General features: G+C 45.9%; 3 protein-coding genes across 3 annotated transcripts; 2 read left to right on the forward strand and 1 right to left on the reverse strand.

Moving 5' to 3' along the window:
- Window positions 1-64: 64 nt before the first annotated feature.
- LOC128271378 (C-1-tetrahydrofolate synthase, cytoplasmic) lies at window positions 65-7135 on the reverse strand. Its single transcript, XM_053008869.1, has 8 exons — window positions 6796-7135; window positions 6494-6704; window positions 4017-4141; window positions 3591-3937; window positions 3005-3236; window positions 2753-2926; window positions 793-2233; window positions 65-724 (listed from the first exon to the last, which is right to left on the reverse strand). The coding sequence occupies exons 1-8, from the start codon at window positions 7131-7133 to the stop codon at window positions 482-484; spliced, it is 3111 nt and encodes a 1036-aa protein (XP_052864829.1). The 5' UTR covers window positions 7134-7135; the 3' UTR covers window positions 65-481.
- A 2491-nt stretch (window positions 7136-9626) lies between these two features.
- Window positions 9627-9961, forward strand: LOC128275092 (ubiquinol-cytochrome-c reductase complex assembly factor 2). The gene has a single exon (XM_053013478.1). The coding sequence runs from the start codon at window positions 9644-9646 to the stop codon at window positions 9959-9961; it is 318 nt and encodes a 105-aa protein (XP_052869438.1). The 5' UTR covers window positions 9627-9643.
- A 6-nt stretch (window positions 9962-9967) lies between these two features.
- On the forward strand, window positions 9968-11187 carry LOC128275091 (probable methyltransferase-like protein 15 homolog). The gene has a single exon (XM_053013477.1). It carries the CDS (start codon window positions 9968-9970, stop codon window positions 11099-11101), a length of 1134 nt encoding a protein of 377 aa, XP_052869437.1. The 3' UTR covers window positions 11102-11187.
- The last annotated feature ends 2699 nt before the right edge of the window (window positions 11188-13886 follow it).

The following is a 13886-nucleotide window of genomic DNA, read 5'->3' on the forward strand; positions in this document are numbered from 1 at the left end:
ATAACATTTAGTATTGCATTCTTCATTTTCATTCTTAATTCACTGTGGTTGCCTTTGACAAAATTATTTTTAGTTTTACGTTTCTTATCCTTCCAATTCAATTTAGGGAGACTGCCGTTGAACAGAATGTAGTTGAACAGAGTTATGTAGGCAAACGGGCGGATATGGTTATATTTCGTTGACAATAGGAAAACAATAGTAGGAAAACACAACAAAACAGTAGCGAATAAAAAGAGCAATACCAGATCAAAGAATTTCTGGATCAAGAAAGCTTTGGGCAAAGTGTTTTATTTGAGACAGATCTGAAGATAACAGTAAAGGGAAATTCAATCGAAGGCACAATAAGCTGAAATTGTCTGTTGAAGGTTGTTGTTAAAATTGATTGTCAACGACAGACGAAACAATGAGCACGAAAATGCAAACAAAAATAACGCCTTTTTGGTTCTACGATTAAACTCATCATGAGACGCCTGACCGACGTTTAAAACAGTCCCTCTATCTCGCCGGTTTCAGTGTTCAGGTCGATGTCGAAAATCGAAGGTCTCGTAGGCAGGCCGGGCATGCGAGAAATTTCGCCGCACATTGGGACAATGAAACCAGCACCGGCAGACAGACAAACATCGTTGATGACGAGTTTAAAGTCTTTCGGGGCACCCTTGACGCTGGGGTCTCCGGTGAGGGAGTTCGAAGTTTTTGCCATGCAGATCGGCAGCTTTGCGTAGCCCTGTGAAAAACAGGTTGTTAGAGTACGGTGGATGATGGACCGTCCATCGTTGTAGCAGCACCACTTACCTTGTCCGTGTAAACCCGAATAGCATCGCGAACCTTGCTGTTAAGCTCCACTGTACCGGCACCGTACATCTCCTTTGCGATTTTGCTTATCTTATCCTCGATAGGTAGATCAAGTTCGTACAGGAACTTAAAATCGGACGTGGGATCTGCGCAAGCATTGATGACGGCTTGCGCCAACTCTGCCGCCCCTTCGCCACCCTTAGCCCAGTGGTGCGAAACGACCGCCTCAAACGCACCGTTCGCCTTGGACGCCTTCCGAACCAACTCATGCTCGGCCGGCGTATCGGTGGCGTGGGCATTGATGGTCACCACTACCGGAATTCCGAACTTGCGTCCATTTTCGATGTGCTTCACCAAATTCGGTAGTCCTTTCTCGAGCAGTTCTAGATTTTCGGTCATATACTCTCGGCGAAGCGGCGCTCCGGCCGTAACGATCGGTCCTCCGCCGTGCATCTTGAGTGCGCGAACGGTCGTTACGAGTACGACCGCGTTGGGCACTTTGCCCGACGAACGGCACTTAATGTTGAAAAACTTCTCCATACCAATGTCGGAGCCGAAGCCAGCCTCCGTCACCACGTAGCCTCGTTTTCCGACCAACTTCATGGCGATGTCGTCCGCAATGATGGACGAACAGCCGTGCGCAATGTTAGCGAACGGGCCAGCATGTACCAGTACGGGAGTCCCTTCGAGAGTTTGCATCAGCGTCGGTTCGATCGCATCCTTTAGCAGGACCATCATCGATCCGGTTACACCTAAATCATCGGCCGTCACAGGTGCCCCGGTCCTATCGAACGCGACCACCATCTTCGCCAGCCGCTGCTTCATGTCCTCAAGGCTTGTGGCGAGCGCCAGTATGGCCATGATTTCGCTCGACACGGATATCGCGAAACTAGTGTCCCGCGTCAGGTTCTTCTCCGTAGGTGACAGCCCGATCGTTATTTTGCGCAGATACCGATCGTTCACGTCCAATACCCGAGTCCACGTAACGTTGTGCGGATCAATGTTAAGCCGCGCGAACCGCTTAATCTCGTCCGGCGTCAGTGTGTACGGATCCGTTTTCTCGATTCCAAGCCGCTTCAGGCGGCGCAGCTGGATAGGGGCAAACTTCCGGGAGCCCCTGATGGCCGGCACGAGCCGCTCGTACAGCGCCTGGTCCGTTTGGGTTGCCTCGTGGAAGATCCGCGCGTCCAACTGAGCCGCCAGCAAATTGTTGGCCGCTGTCACCGCGTGGATGTCGCCGGTCAAATGGAGGTTGAAGTCCTCCATCGGCAGCACTTGCGAGTAGCCACCTCCGGCCGCGCCGCCCTTGATGCCGAAAGTGGGACCCTGCGACGGTTGGCGCAGGCAGGCGATCGAATTGCAACGCTTTTGCGAAAACAGCGCTTGCACCAACCCGACAAGGGTGGTGCTCTTGCCTTCGCCCAGTGGGGTTGGAGTAATGCTGTGGCAGAAAAATACGTTAGTACATTGAACACCTTATATCGACTTGTAGATCAGATTTAGTTGGCACATGTTGGTTTCCCTCTAGCTCAAATAAGATGATCGAAAATATGCACTATTTTACTCGTTAAATTTCGACAAATAAAAATCTAAAAGATGTTTATCATGACTTTCGCTATACGCACTAATTCCCATTGTAAAATCCGTACGGAAATAATTTCCTGCATTACGTAACATGATCGTGATACGTAACATACGTGATCGTGTGAGTGAGGTTCGTTATCGCTCGCAAAGTGAGCCAATTAATATAATATTCTTGCAAAACAGCCGAGGATGAGGTGACGATGAGGTGAATTTCTAATTATCATAACTTGTTCTATAATGAGTTCTTCGGGTTTGCCGCAATTACACACATTAAACAGAGTCAAGCCCTTATACCTCATAATTATTATTATATTATTGAGTCACAACTGTTATTATTATTATATGAAAAAAAAAACAAAGTGAAAAAAATTCTCACCCTGCCACGACCACGTATTTCCCGTCCTCCTCGTTTTGCAGCCGGTCCAACACTTTCAGAGATACTTTGGCCTTCTTCGTACCATAGAGAGACAGCTCCGACGGTATGATGCCGATCTCCTGCGCCAACACGGCCACATCCTTCGGCTCCTGTCCGTGTGCAATTTCAATGTCACTGTCGAAGAGAGGGATGTGTATAAGCGTTAACTAGCCTTCGATGGTAATTGCGTAGCGATACACTTGACGAACACACCTCGGAACAGGTTCGGTCAGCTTAAGCGGCAAAGTTTTCAAACACCAGCGGAACTCCATTTCGACCAATCTCCGGGCAACGCGCTGAGCAGACTGAACCGTGTTCTGCATCAGCATCGCCACAGTCATGGGACCGACCCCTCCAGGAACTGGTGTTACGTGCGCGGCAACCGGTAGCGCCTCGTCGTACTTCACGTCACCGACCAGCCGCTGGCCGCTCTTCTTCGTCGGATCTGTTGGTAACCCAGGCGAAAAAAGTGCGCGGAGGATAACAACGATCAGTAATCAGTGAGATAATGAGGAGCGTTCCGACGACGGGCTAACCGACTGATTTCTCCACAAAAGAGCTATTTGATGCAATGACTAAACAGAACCCGTGCTAGGACCCCTGTGGAAGGCTGTGTGGAGTGATTAGAATGGCCCTGAGCACCACTACAAAGAACGGATCGTGCTCGAGTGTAATTTGGAGGTCGGATTGACTGTTGATCTTCAGTTGCTGCTGATAACGCGACGTGTCCGAGCGTCTTTCCCTGTGAACTCGGGTTCGATTGCATTCATCTTCTTGGTGGCACCAGGAATAGGCTTACCAGGAATAGAGTTGATGCCACAGTCGATCACGACGGCACCCGGTTTGATCCAGGCGCCACGGACCATTTCTGGGCGCCCAACAGCTACCACCAGAATGTCTGCCTTCTTGATCAACAGATTCAGGTTCTTCGTCTTCGAATGGCACACGGTAACGGTCGCATCGCTCCACTTTAGCAGCTCGGACATGGGCGTGCCAACAATTTTACTACGCCCAATCACAACCGCGTAAGATCCTGCGATCGGGGTTCCGGTGCGTCTGATAAGCTCCATACAACCGTTCGGTGTGCAGGGAAGAAACCCGTTCATATCACCGACAGCCACGCGACCCTCGTTAACTGTGTTGAGGCTGAAAAAAGGTGAAGATGTTCCGCATTATAACTTCTAAAACAAGAGAGGAAAGCCAAAAAGTTTCTTATGTTGCTTACCCATCAACGTCCTTATCCGGTGAAACGGCATCGGTGATAAGATGTGCGTCGATCGGTGTTTCCGAATCCAGCGGCATTTGCACGATGATCCCGTGGAAGCATGGGTCCTCGTTAAGTCGCTTGACCTGCACCATACAAAACGATATAAAGTTTAATCTAAGCCACTATCCGAGTCCCTTATAACTTGCTACCAGCGTATAGCAGTTGCATTAACACTGTGATTAACGTTCACCGACTAACGATTAATATTTCATCGTCTTGCGATCTGGAGAAGCGAACCAGCGAGCTCAAGGATGTGCCAGAAAAGCCAACAACACGATCAATCAGCACCGCACCACCGATGCTACGACCGAACGCCCGGCAGTGGCACATCGATTGCAATTCCACTTCGGACACACGACAAGTGTTAAACACTTTTGGCAACATCTCAAACTGTCCCCATTGGTGATGTTTATGATGCTGGTATTTTCGGCAAGATGCTTAGTAAAGGACGCAAGCGTCATAAGAAAATGCGGCCCCGTTAACGTAGGTACTTCAAAGTACACGTTGGAGTATGTGCGCGAAAATGTATCAAATCGGAGAATTAAGATTGTTTTTTTTTCATTTTCAATATCTGATTTTTGCTATTTACAGTTGCTATCTTTAAGGCCTTCGATGCCTTTGGACACCGTAGCTCATGTCGCACGTTTATTCACAGCAGAAAACGGCATTTATGATATGTAGAGTGCTTTTGGAACCGATGGTCATTGAAACCAAACGGTCTGTGTTCCCAAATAAAATTGATTGAATATTGGCTTCTAAAAGTTCACCTGTTGCTTGTTGATCACCCTAAACAGAAAACACTACAGAACTAGAAAAAATAGAAAATAACATCAAATAGCTCGAAGTGCAGAGTTAATTGTTTGATCTGCGTTTTGAAATTATTTGTACCTCGCATGTTTTTTTAGGATCTTGTTATTCGTACCACTAACATTAGTGACTTCCTTGAGTCGCACTTGATGCAGATACTTAAAACGAATATTTATATTTTCGTACTGACAGCGATTTAATCATATCATGCCGTCTAAGGGCCAGTGGTAAATTTCGCATGTCCAAAGTCATGTTTCTAATCTAGCCAATGTTGCCAATGGTTACATGGCTTAAGACATTTATAGGGTTGATTGAGAACATTGAGAGAGCGGTTGATTGTCTCGTTCTTTTGCTAAAATTTGAAGGTTTCCACTAAAAGCATTGCTCCGGATGTATTGAAATGGTCCGGATTTTTGCGTTTTCGACATCGCACCGACATCCTAGTTAAGAATCTTACACATAATTCCACATTATATTAGTATCACCACCCCAAGCAAAGCATACGCGATATGATTGTTGAATAGTGGAGCTATTCTTAGCAGAAGTGGATCGAAATTCTCGTTTAAGAGTCAAGTTTATCTAACTTACGAGAATTTCGACCTGATTAAATATCAAGAAAAAACAAGGAAAAGAGCGAGATAGTCCACGAACTGCTCATTTTATGCAAAACCACACTAACAATCAATCATTGAATTTCTGTCTGATAAATTAGCATCAAAAATATGTTCGATCTCTCTCTATGATTATGATGGGATGCCAGCTGTTAACATCCTTCACCAGCGCAGCGCTACTAAACTACAATGTTGCGCTGCGAATGTAGGTCGCGGAGAGATTATACATTTCCTATATGCGTCGCGAATGGCACCGAGCATGTTTTTGATACTGATTTCCCGTTGAAGCGATGATTCGGTAAAGCATACACGTTACTCGCCGTGCGAACATGACAAAATATGTTAAACCTTGCCACTGGGTCGCCCTTTTGACAGTGATCCAATTAACTAGGAGAGACCGATACCATCTCCAAAGAATCGACCAAACCACTCTTTCGTCAATGATCCCATCGCTCAACGGATATTTGCTAAGTTTTGCAACAGTTCGTTTTATTCCACTTTATTCCAGCTTAATGGATGAAGATCTGAATCGTGAAGAATTGCGCAGTATCAGCCATTTGTCTGACCAGAAATTAATTGCAGTACGACGTACGGGCCCAATGACTGGACCCATTTCATCAAAAGTGAGGATGTCGGTGAAGGTGTCATCTGATTTGCCTTCAAATTATTGTACGCTCCCATTGCGCGCGAAATTGGCGTATCGAAGGGTGATGAAGGAAGCATGGTGCCCATGGCCGTTCGCAACACCTCGCCAACACCCGGAATGGGACACAGCAGGTCGCTTCCTTTAACCACGACCGCGGTGCGGGTTTTGTAATATACATCCCCCTTGAAAATATGTTTTGGAAACAACAAACTCAATCCGGAGCGCTACGCAACAAGTGGTCCGTTTCGCGGGGCTTCCGTTATCGCGCAGAGAATCTTGGCCATGACGGCACGTGTTTGTCGATCGGCAAACGGTCAACGGACACTGGTTTCCGTGCACTTCTTCCTACTTGTACTACTTTTTTAACTTACCGTAGCCAGCAACTCGTCCTGCGTTGTCGATCGCGGCAGCTGAACATGCTCGGCATACATGCCGATCTCCTCGGCCGCCTTAATTTTCATGCGAATGTACACGTTAGAATCTTCGCGGCCACCAACCTGCACGATCGCCAATCCGGGCACGAGTGTCGGCACTTGGCGCCGAATTTCGGCCACATCCTTTTTCAGCTTTTCGCGTATATCTCTGGCGGTCGAAGTAAAAGACGAAACAGAAGGATATAGCCAGTGGCCGAATAGCAAGAAACCGAAATCACCACGGGGAGAAAAGGACTCACTTAGCAACATCCGTGCCGGATAGTACTTTTCCACCGCTAAGCATGGTCTGACGGTAGCACGAATAGTCAGGGCGCGATTGCTTGCACGGGGGCTCGATGGTACCAGCGGCGAGTTGTCGTTCGATGAAGATTATTATCCTCCGGGGCAATGGTGCTACTGCTGTTTCTGTTGCTACCACTGCTGCTCGCACAGTTCCGACTTCGAACACCGTTCGGATGACACTGAGCGGTAACGATTTGAAGATCCGTGCTCGGGAGGTTCGTGCGTGAAACTGAAAGTCGCATCTCAAACCGTTAGGTGGCCGGGTTAAGGATGCAAGACCGCGCCGAAGCACCATAATCGCGCAGCGGCGATTGTGCGCAACTGAACTCGATCGCAATAGTTTCTTTATCGCTCCTACCCCAACCCGCTGATGATGACGCTGGACCGCGACCGCGGATCGGACCCTGCCAATGGCTGAGCGCAGCAAAGGATGCATCGAGTCGTCGTGGACCGACCGTTAGGGCAAAAATAGTATAAAACATAGGAAAGTGGTGCAATGTCCGGCCGAAGGAGGCATTGATCAGGCCTAAGGCATATTGGTGGCGGGAAATAAATGATGGAGCTTCAGTACGCCTCGCCAATTGATCACATTTCGCCACTCCACTGAGCCTTTCGTAACCAATTCATGATGCGAGCGATATGCATTCGTAATAATGCAACGGGACAGGATTCTTGGGGGTTTAAAATTAGTTCAATCGAACGCTAATCTTAGCTTCCTGCGCCGAACGGCCGTTACGGACGACGATGGTTTAATTAATCAAAAACGTGATCTCGACCAACTGTGACAGCGCAACGATGACGTGCAAAACATTAATCTCGCTTACGTTTGCGGTAAAACGATTTCCAGCACAGGAAATGGATCTATGCAGGATTCTATGGGCAATGGCAGGAGTTCTTTCACGTATCGTTATCTAGCATCTGTCCCAAAATATTGTGTACCATCTTGCGTGTATAAAGTTTTAAGGCAGCGTGTGAACCGCGGTTTGTAGATTTATTTGAAGGGTTTATTAGTCTTATAAGTTTTGTTTGTATTCAATTGTGTATGAATTTATACATACACACATTTATCCTTTCATGCAAATGATCTGTATAAAAGAGTGTCTAAATTACCTCAACACTATCTGATAGCGAATTAATGTTTAAAATGTATGCAAAATAAGTCACAGAGACTTGATAGGAAGCTGGTCCACAGACAAGCAGCAGAGAATGCAATACTACGATCAATTTCAATTATTCAGCCTTAAACAATATGTTTTGCCCTCCACATACCGGTGTTGTGTAACCGTCTCATTCACACTGAATACACTGATAAACTCTTAGTTGTTTGCAGAACTGCGTTTTTGCCTGGACAAACCACTTTTAACATAACTCGTGAAGGCAACTGTCATAATTTGGCGCGTTTGATCGCGAAGCAGCGTGATTCATTGCCACCAGCAACCCCTTTGGCGAATTTTGTTATGCACACACACCTGCAAGCGGTTAGATTAAGGGATGATATAAGCAATCCATTTTTCACCCTTCAAGGAGTTGCGTACGCTTAGTGAGCCACTAGAAAATACCTCCTGTATTGCGAACTCCAAGGGCCCCACGTTTTGGTGTTTCGATATTCAAAGCCGGATTCTACCATCATTATCATTTGCCAGCTTCCGCTACGCGCGTGATCTGGAATGACTCGAGAGGAAAAGAAAATTAATGAATATGAGTACTGGCCGGAAGCCAGCACCAGCACGATTCGCATGACCGCAAACGCAGCAAATGAGCGAACCGTTTCTGTGGATTCCATTTTCAATACGGATATCGTTCTTGACAAGGAAGGCGGTGCAAGGATCGATTTCGAAGCCAGAGACTCGAACGCAGCAAGATGTCTTTTCAAAATAAACGCGATAGCCTGTCGCAATGGCCATGACCAACCGGTTTCAGTGTCCGATATAATTTTCCTGCTGCAAACGAGCGAGAGGAGTTGTAAAATTAGACTACCAATTGAATTGGGTTACTGCCGATTTTCGTCTTTGGCATGTTCTTCTATTTTGAATATCAAATAATGCAAAGTTTATTCCCTTTTTCATAAATGACTCACCTAAAACATTTAGGGACTTTCGGAAATATGGACTCGAATCACACCAAACAGTCGATGTTTGCTCGTTGTTTCTCTCACCATTTAATCGAAAGTAAAAGGGTAAAAGGGGCGCTTTTCCTAATTTTCCTCAACCACAGATAAACTATTCGTTCCAATGTCCAATGTGGAAAATGGGCCTTGATTGTTTAATATCATAGCTGGTGCTAGTTTTAATGCCATCAAGTGTTTTTTCTTCGTTTTGGAAATGCAAAGTTTTCGAACAAAAATGCTAAATTTGAAGCAAAATTGCAAAGTTTTGGATGAAAAATGCTAAATTTGAAGCAAAATTGCAAAGTTTTGGATGAAAAATGCTAAATTTCCAAGATTTTGATAAAATATGCATATTTTATGTATAAATATGAATATGAATTTTACTTATTTAATCACTTGAAGCAACACAAATCGATGATTGATTGCGCTGAATCGAACAACACACTTTTCACTTGGACACAGCAAAACTGACAGATTCGGATTTTGTGAAATACTGTCAAAGTTGAAATTGCAAAACAAAACATTTCCCTTGCCATGGGTCTTACAGCATGATTACATGTGTACTATCGCAAATCGTGGAAGCGGAGCGAAAAGTGGTCTAAAACAAAGGTTACAATAATCCTTTCTTGATACCGATGTGAAAACTAACCATTTCTGACCTCTTTGTCTTCCATCAGATTGTTCGCGGCTTCGAAACTATGTCCCAGCACTATAACAAATTTCTCAGTCTTCTAGAGCGGTGGCCGGTCGATAAGAACAAGCTGGGCCGCGATTTGGGACAGTACCTTCGTGATCAGCTGACGGCGGTGCTAGGAGCATCCAACATAATCGCGGTGAAGGACGAGCGACTGAACAAGCAGTTCCTTGCGCTGGAAAACATTGTTAACGACGTGCACGGGAAGCGATACCCTCGCGCACTCAGCTCGACCGCCACCGGCCTGTCCGGAGAGCAGTGCCGTAAAGTGTTGTCCACTGAGTTTCTTCAGATACTGCAGAAGAATAAGAGTAAGGATTAGAGCGCAATGTGGCTTGTAGTAAGGAGTCTCGTTCGACCGGCAGTCGTTAGATTAGTTGTAGGAAGACGCTACTGCGTTGACCGACCTTCAGTGAACACTTCATTCGGCCCTCTGCATCGACCGGTAATGGCCGAGGAAACGGTGCGTTTTCTCGAGCCGCAGAGCCACCAAATTTTCATCGACATGACATTCGGCGCAGGAGGTCATTCGCGAGCGCTGCTCGAGGCGGCTCCCACTGCGACGATCATTGCGCTTGATCGTGATCCTCACGCACACCGGTTGGCATGCGAGATGGCCAAAGAGTTTCCGGGACGCATTGTACCAGCGCTGGGACGCTTTTCGGAACTACCAACCCTGCTGCGCTCCCTCGTAGGGTACGACCGGCAGCGGTTCTACGATGGGATCATCTTCGATTTCGGTTGCTCGTCGATGCAGTTCGATGAGGCAGCGCGCGGATTTTCGATAGCACACGACGGTCCCCTCGATATGCGCATGGACAAAGATCGCTGCCCGGAGCAGCTTTCGGCGGCGGAGGTTTTGGCGCGCATACAGGAACAAGACCTAGCGCGGATTTTGAAGGTATACGGCGAAGAAAAGCAAGCTAAAAAGATTGCCCGTGCCATTGTGAACGCACGATTTTCGGTAAAACGGATCGAGACAACTTCTGAACTAGCTAGCATCGTGGCCCACTGCCTAAGCCAAGTCAACGAATCGACCGGAGGCGCTTTCGATTTCCGGCAGGACAAGCTGCGGCGTCCGGCGCACGTGGCCACGAAAACCTTCCAAGCGTTGCGTATTTTCGTGAACAATGAGCTGAACGAAATCAACTACGGAATGGTGCTGGCGAAACATTTGCTGCGTACGGGCGGAAAGCTTGTTACGATTGCGTTCCACTCGCTCGAAGATACGATCGTTAAGCGACACCTCACCGGCCACGTTATAGACGATGTGGCTAGCAAAGTACCATTGCAATACATCAGCCACACGTTAGCTTATACAACCGATACGATGCAGGAGGTGATGAAGCCCAATTGGAGACAGATTAACAAGCATGTGATTGTGCCGACGGAGGCGGAAATTGGCGCAAATCCGCGCAGTCGTTCTGCAAAACTGCGAGCTGCAATACGGTTGGGTAGCTGAAGTCGAATCGGTCGACGTATGTTCCTCGTACATGTAATGTTTGTTTTAGGTTGTTAGTAACTGTAGTAAAGAACCCTTCCCTAAGACTCATGGCCATGCAATTTCACAAAAAACAAGAAACGAAACGAAACAAAACGAAGTTACCTTCTGACGCTTGCGGTTTGTATTATCAGTTTTGTTTAAATTTTCACATAAAATATTACATGTATTTATTTCGTTCTCCAGCTGCTGTCTGCCTGGCTGCCGCCACCATCGCTTGCGATGGCACGGGTGTTCTTTGTGCTTACTTTTCATGACAACGTGAGCCACCGCCACTCTTCTAGTCTAGTCTATATGAATAACTGACATTGCTTCGTCGTTTCGTGCTCGCCCGTTTCATTCAGTTCCCCGGTTCGCGGGTGCGGGTTCTTCTCAATTCCCAAGCCTACGGCGGTAGGTTACCCTTTTCTTAGAAAACAAACTTCTGCCAGCACGTGCAGCTAATAAATCCCCATTGCATCCTAAGGATTAAGGATATAAGGATTTTCTACGGCTACGTGTTTTAAATTAGAAAGGTATCAAACTTTTGTTTTCTCTGCTCACTTGATTCTCAGTTTCAATGTCGTTTTACCGTGCGCCCAATCTCCTTTTCGGACAGATTCCTTCAAAGTTCCACACTGCATACGTTCCGTTTACTGCAGCTTGAGCAGTTCCATTTTTCATTCCTATGGTGTTACGCTCCACACCATATTGCAACCGTTTATATCCTAGTTTTAATTTGGTTTTTTTTTGTTCAGTAGTACGCCGACGAATGAGGATCGCGTTTTGCGATGGCTTGCTTGCGAATGATTTTATAATCCCTATAATTTCTGTTTATACTTTCTCAATCGTTTTTACCCTCGACCCACCACCAGTCGAGCCATGCTGGCCATATATTTGTCTATTTTCCGAATACATTTAGCTAATTTTGCCGCCGACCACTCCAATGTGCTTCAAATTACATACTTTTGGTTCAATTCTATCGGCGTCTCGGCGTCGACTTGATTTTATATTAATGTTTGCGTGTTCACAAGTAGCTGCTGCGTTCGGCCCATCGTGAAGACCAGTCGAAGGACCGATCGCGAGGGTAATACTGGTATGGAGAAAAAATGGGAATGATGATGCTCGAGACAAAGGAAGGGCCCGTGGCATGGCGAAATGTCGAGCTACACTTTTTGCTCTCTGCTCTTACCTTTAAGCGTTTTTCTCTTTAAGGGAGCGCGAGCTTACGATTAGTTACGCGCACACAAACACGCGGAGAGCGGTAGTGTCGGTTGGCAAGGAACTTTTAATTGCTGATTGCATGCACTATTATTACGGTACTAAACAACAGAATCCTCTGGTGGGGGACTCCTTTATGATACAACATAAACCACGGTGGCCGACGGGTGTATTCGTCCATCGTGTCGATGGCGGAAACGTGCAGAAAGGTGGTGTATTAGTACGGTTAATCTGTACCTGTTTCTTAACGTATAATGGTTCGGTTTTTTGTTTTACATATTTCACTAGACTATCGTCGCTGCTAAACTTCCCTCGCTAAGTGGGAAATGTAAGGAAGTAGGTTTTCGGAGAAATGTTTTGACTTTGAAAGATTCAAAAAAGGGCAACCCTCAACCGAAGTCGAGATCGAGATAGGGATTTCCAGCCACTCCAGGCGTTGCTCTACATTGATGATCTTCTTGTGCCGTCCGATTAATCGACATGCATCACCATTCAACCGTTTTCCCATTCGAGTTCCCATTTCCATCGGAAAATTGTTATCAGCTACTGAATTAATGCCATTACAGTAAGAAAAATAAACTATGGCTACGGGAAGGAAATACGATGGTGTTTGTTGCTAAACTACTAGTTTACCATTTGTGATGCTATTGTTTCTATTCCATTTCGTTAGTTTTTGGGAGAGACCTAATGGACCCATTTCATTTTGGCACAACACAACCATTGTGTACGGTTCGCGAGCGTGACAAAGATGAATGACGGTTCGTAAAGAACCTTGCAACACGTTCGTCGGTTTCTTTAGATGATGTAAAAATTAGTTGTAACTAGTTGATGTTCGGTCAATTCGTTGATAGGGCCTATGATGTTTTGGTTTAAACCGTTCGTATTCTTCTATGTGTTTAAACCATAAATCAGTATTTGCTTCTCACTGTGTTTGGCTCATCAATATTTTTAGTTCCTTCATTTACATGTGCCTAATTTAATGTTCGCAGAGGCTATAAACCGAAAATTGTCGTTTGATTTCCAACGATCGCGAGCGCTGTAGTAGGGTTTGTGCTTGTGATTAATTTGTTTTCAACATTTCCCCTATTTGGTTGGACAGTAAGAAACTTAGAAAACCAGTCTTTTTCTCATTTCGTTTCATCTGTTCTCAGTAATGTAGCTTTCGTTTGCCATTTTATCATCAATTCATTCATTGTGAGCATTTATGAACAAAGTATGGCTGGTATGAATAGTTTTTCATTGCTCGAACTGCTTGTAGAAACATTTTCTCCTGATCTAGATTGAATGGGGGAGGTTTCCTTTGGCCCTTTACTTACGTTATCGTTCGATTTCCACTGTTGAGATCATAGCAATGTAGGGTAACGGGACAAAATTCGTTTCCTTCATGACACTGCGTGCATCGGAAATGTAATGCAATCTGTTGGCTATTAGATCAAGATCCGCCGGACAAGAGCAACAGTGGGCGTTTTGCATCGGTAAACAGTTATTTTCGACGTTGTGTTAATCATATCTGGCTTAAGGAATCTAAAAAAAGCTATACACGACA

This window comes from Anopheles cruzii, chromosome 3, assembly GCF_943734635.1.
Source record: "Anopheles cruzii chromosome 3, idAnoCruzAS_RS32_06, whole genome shotgun sequence".
Lineage (NCBI taxonomy): Eukaryota > Metazoa > Arthropoda > Insecta > Diptera > Culicidae > Anopheles > Anopheles cruzii.

Bases quoted from the DNA above. Each gene is read 5' to 3' on its own strand.
- LOC128271378 (XM_053008869.1), bottom strand. From the start codon at position 7,133: ATGGTGCTTCGGCGCGGTCTTGCATCCTTAACCCGGCCACCTAACGGT. The intron at 3,237-3,590 runs GTAAGCCTATTC...GGTTACCAACAG, and splicing joins TGGCATCAACTCTATTCCTG to ATCCGACGAAGAAGAGCGGC. The intron at 2,234-2,752 runs GTGAGAATTTTT...TTTCTGCCACAG, and splicing joins AAATACGTGGTCGTGGCAGG to CATTACTCCAACCCCACTGG.
- LOC128275092 (XM_053013478.1), top strand. From the start codon at position 9,644: ATGTCCCAGCACTATAACAAATTTCTCAGTCTTCTAGAGCGGTGGCCG.
- LOC128275091 (XM_053013477.1), top strand. From the start codon at position 9,968: ATGTGGCTTGTAGTAAGGAGTCTCGTTCGACCGGCAGTCGTTAGATTA.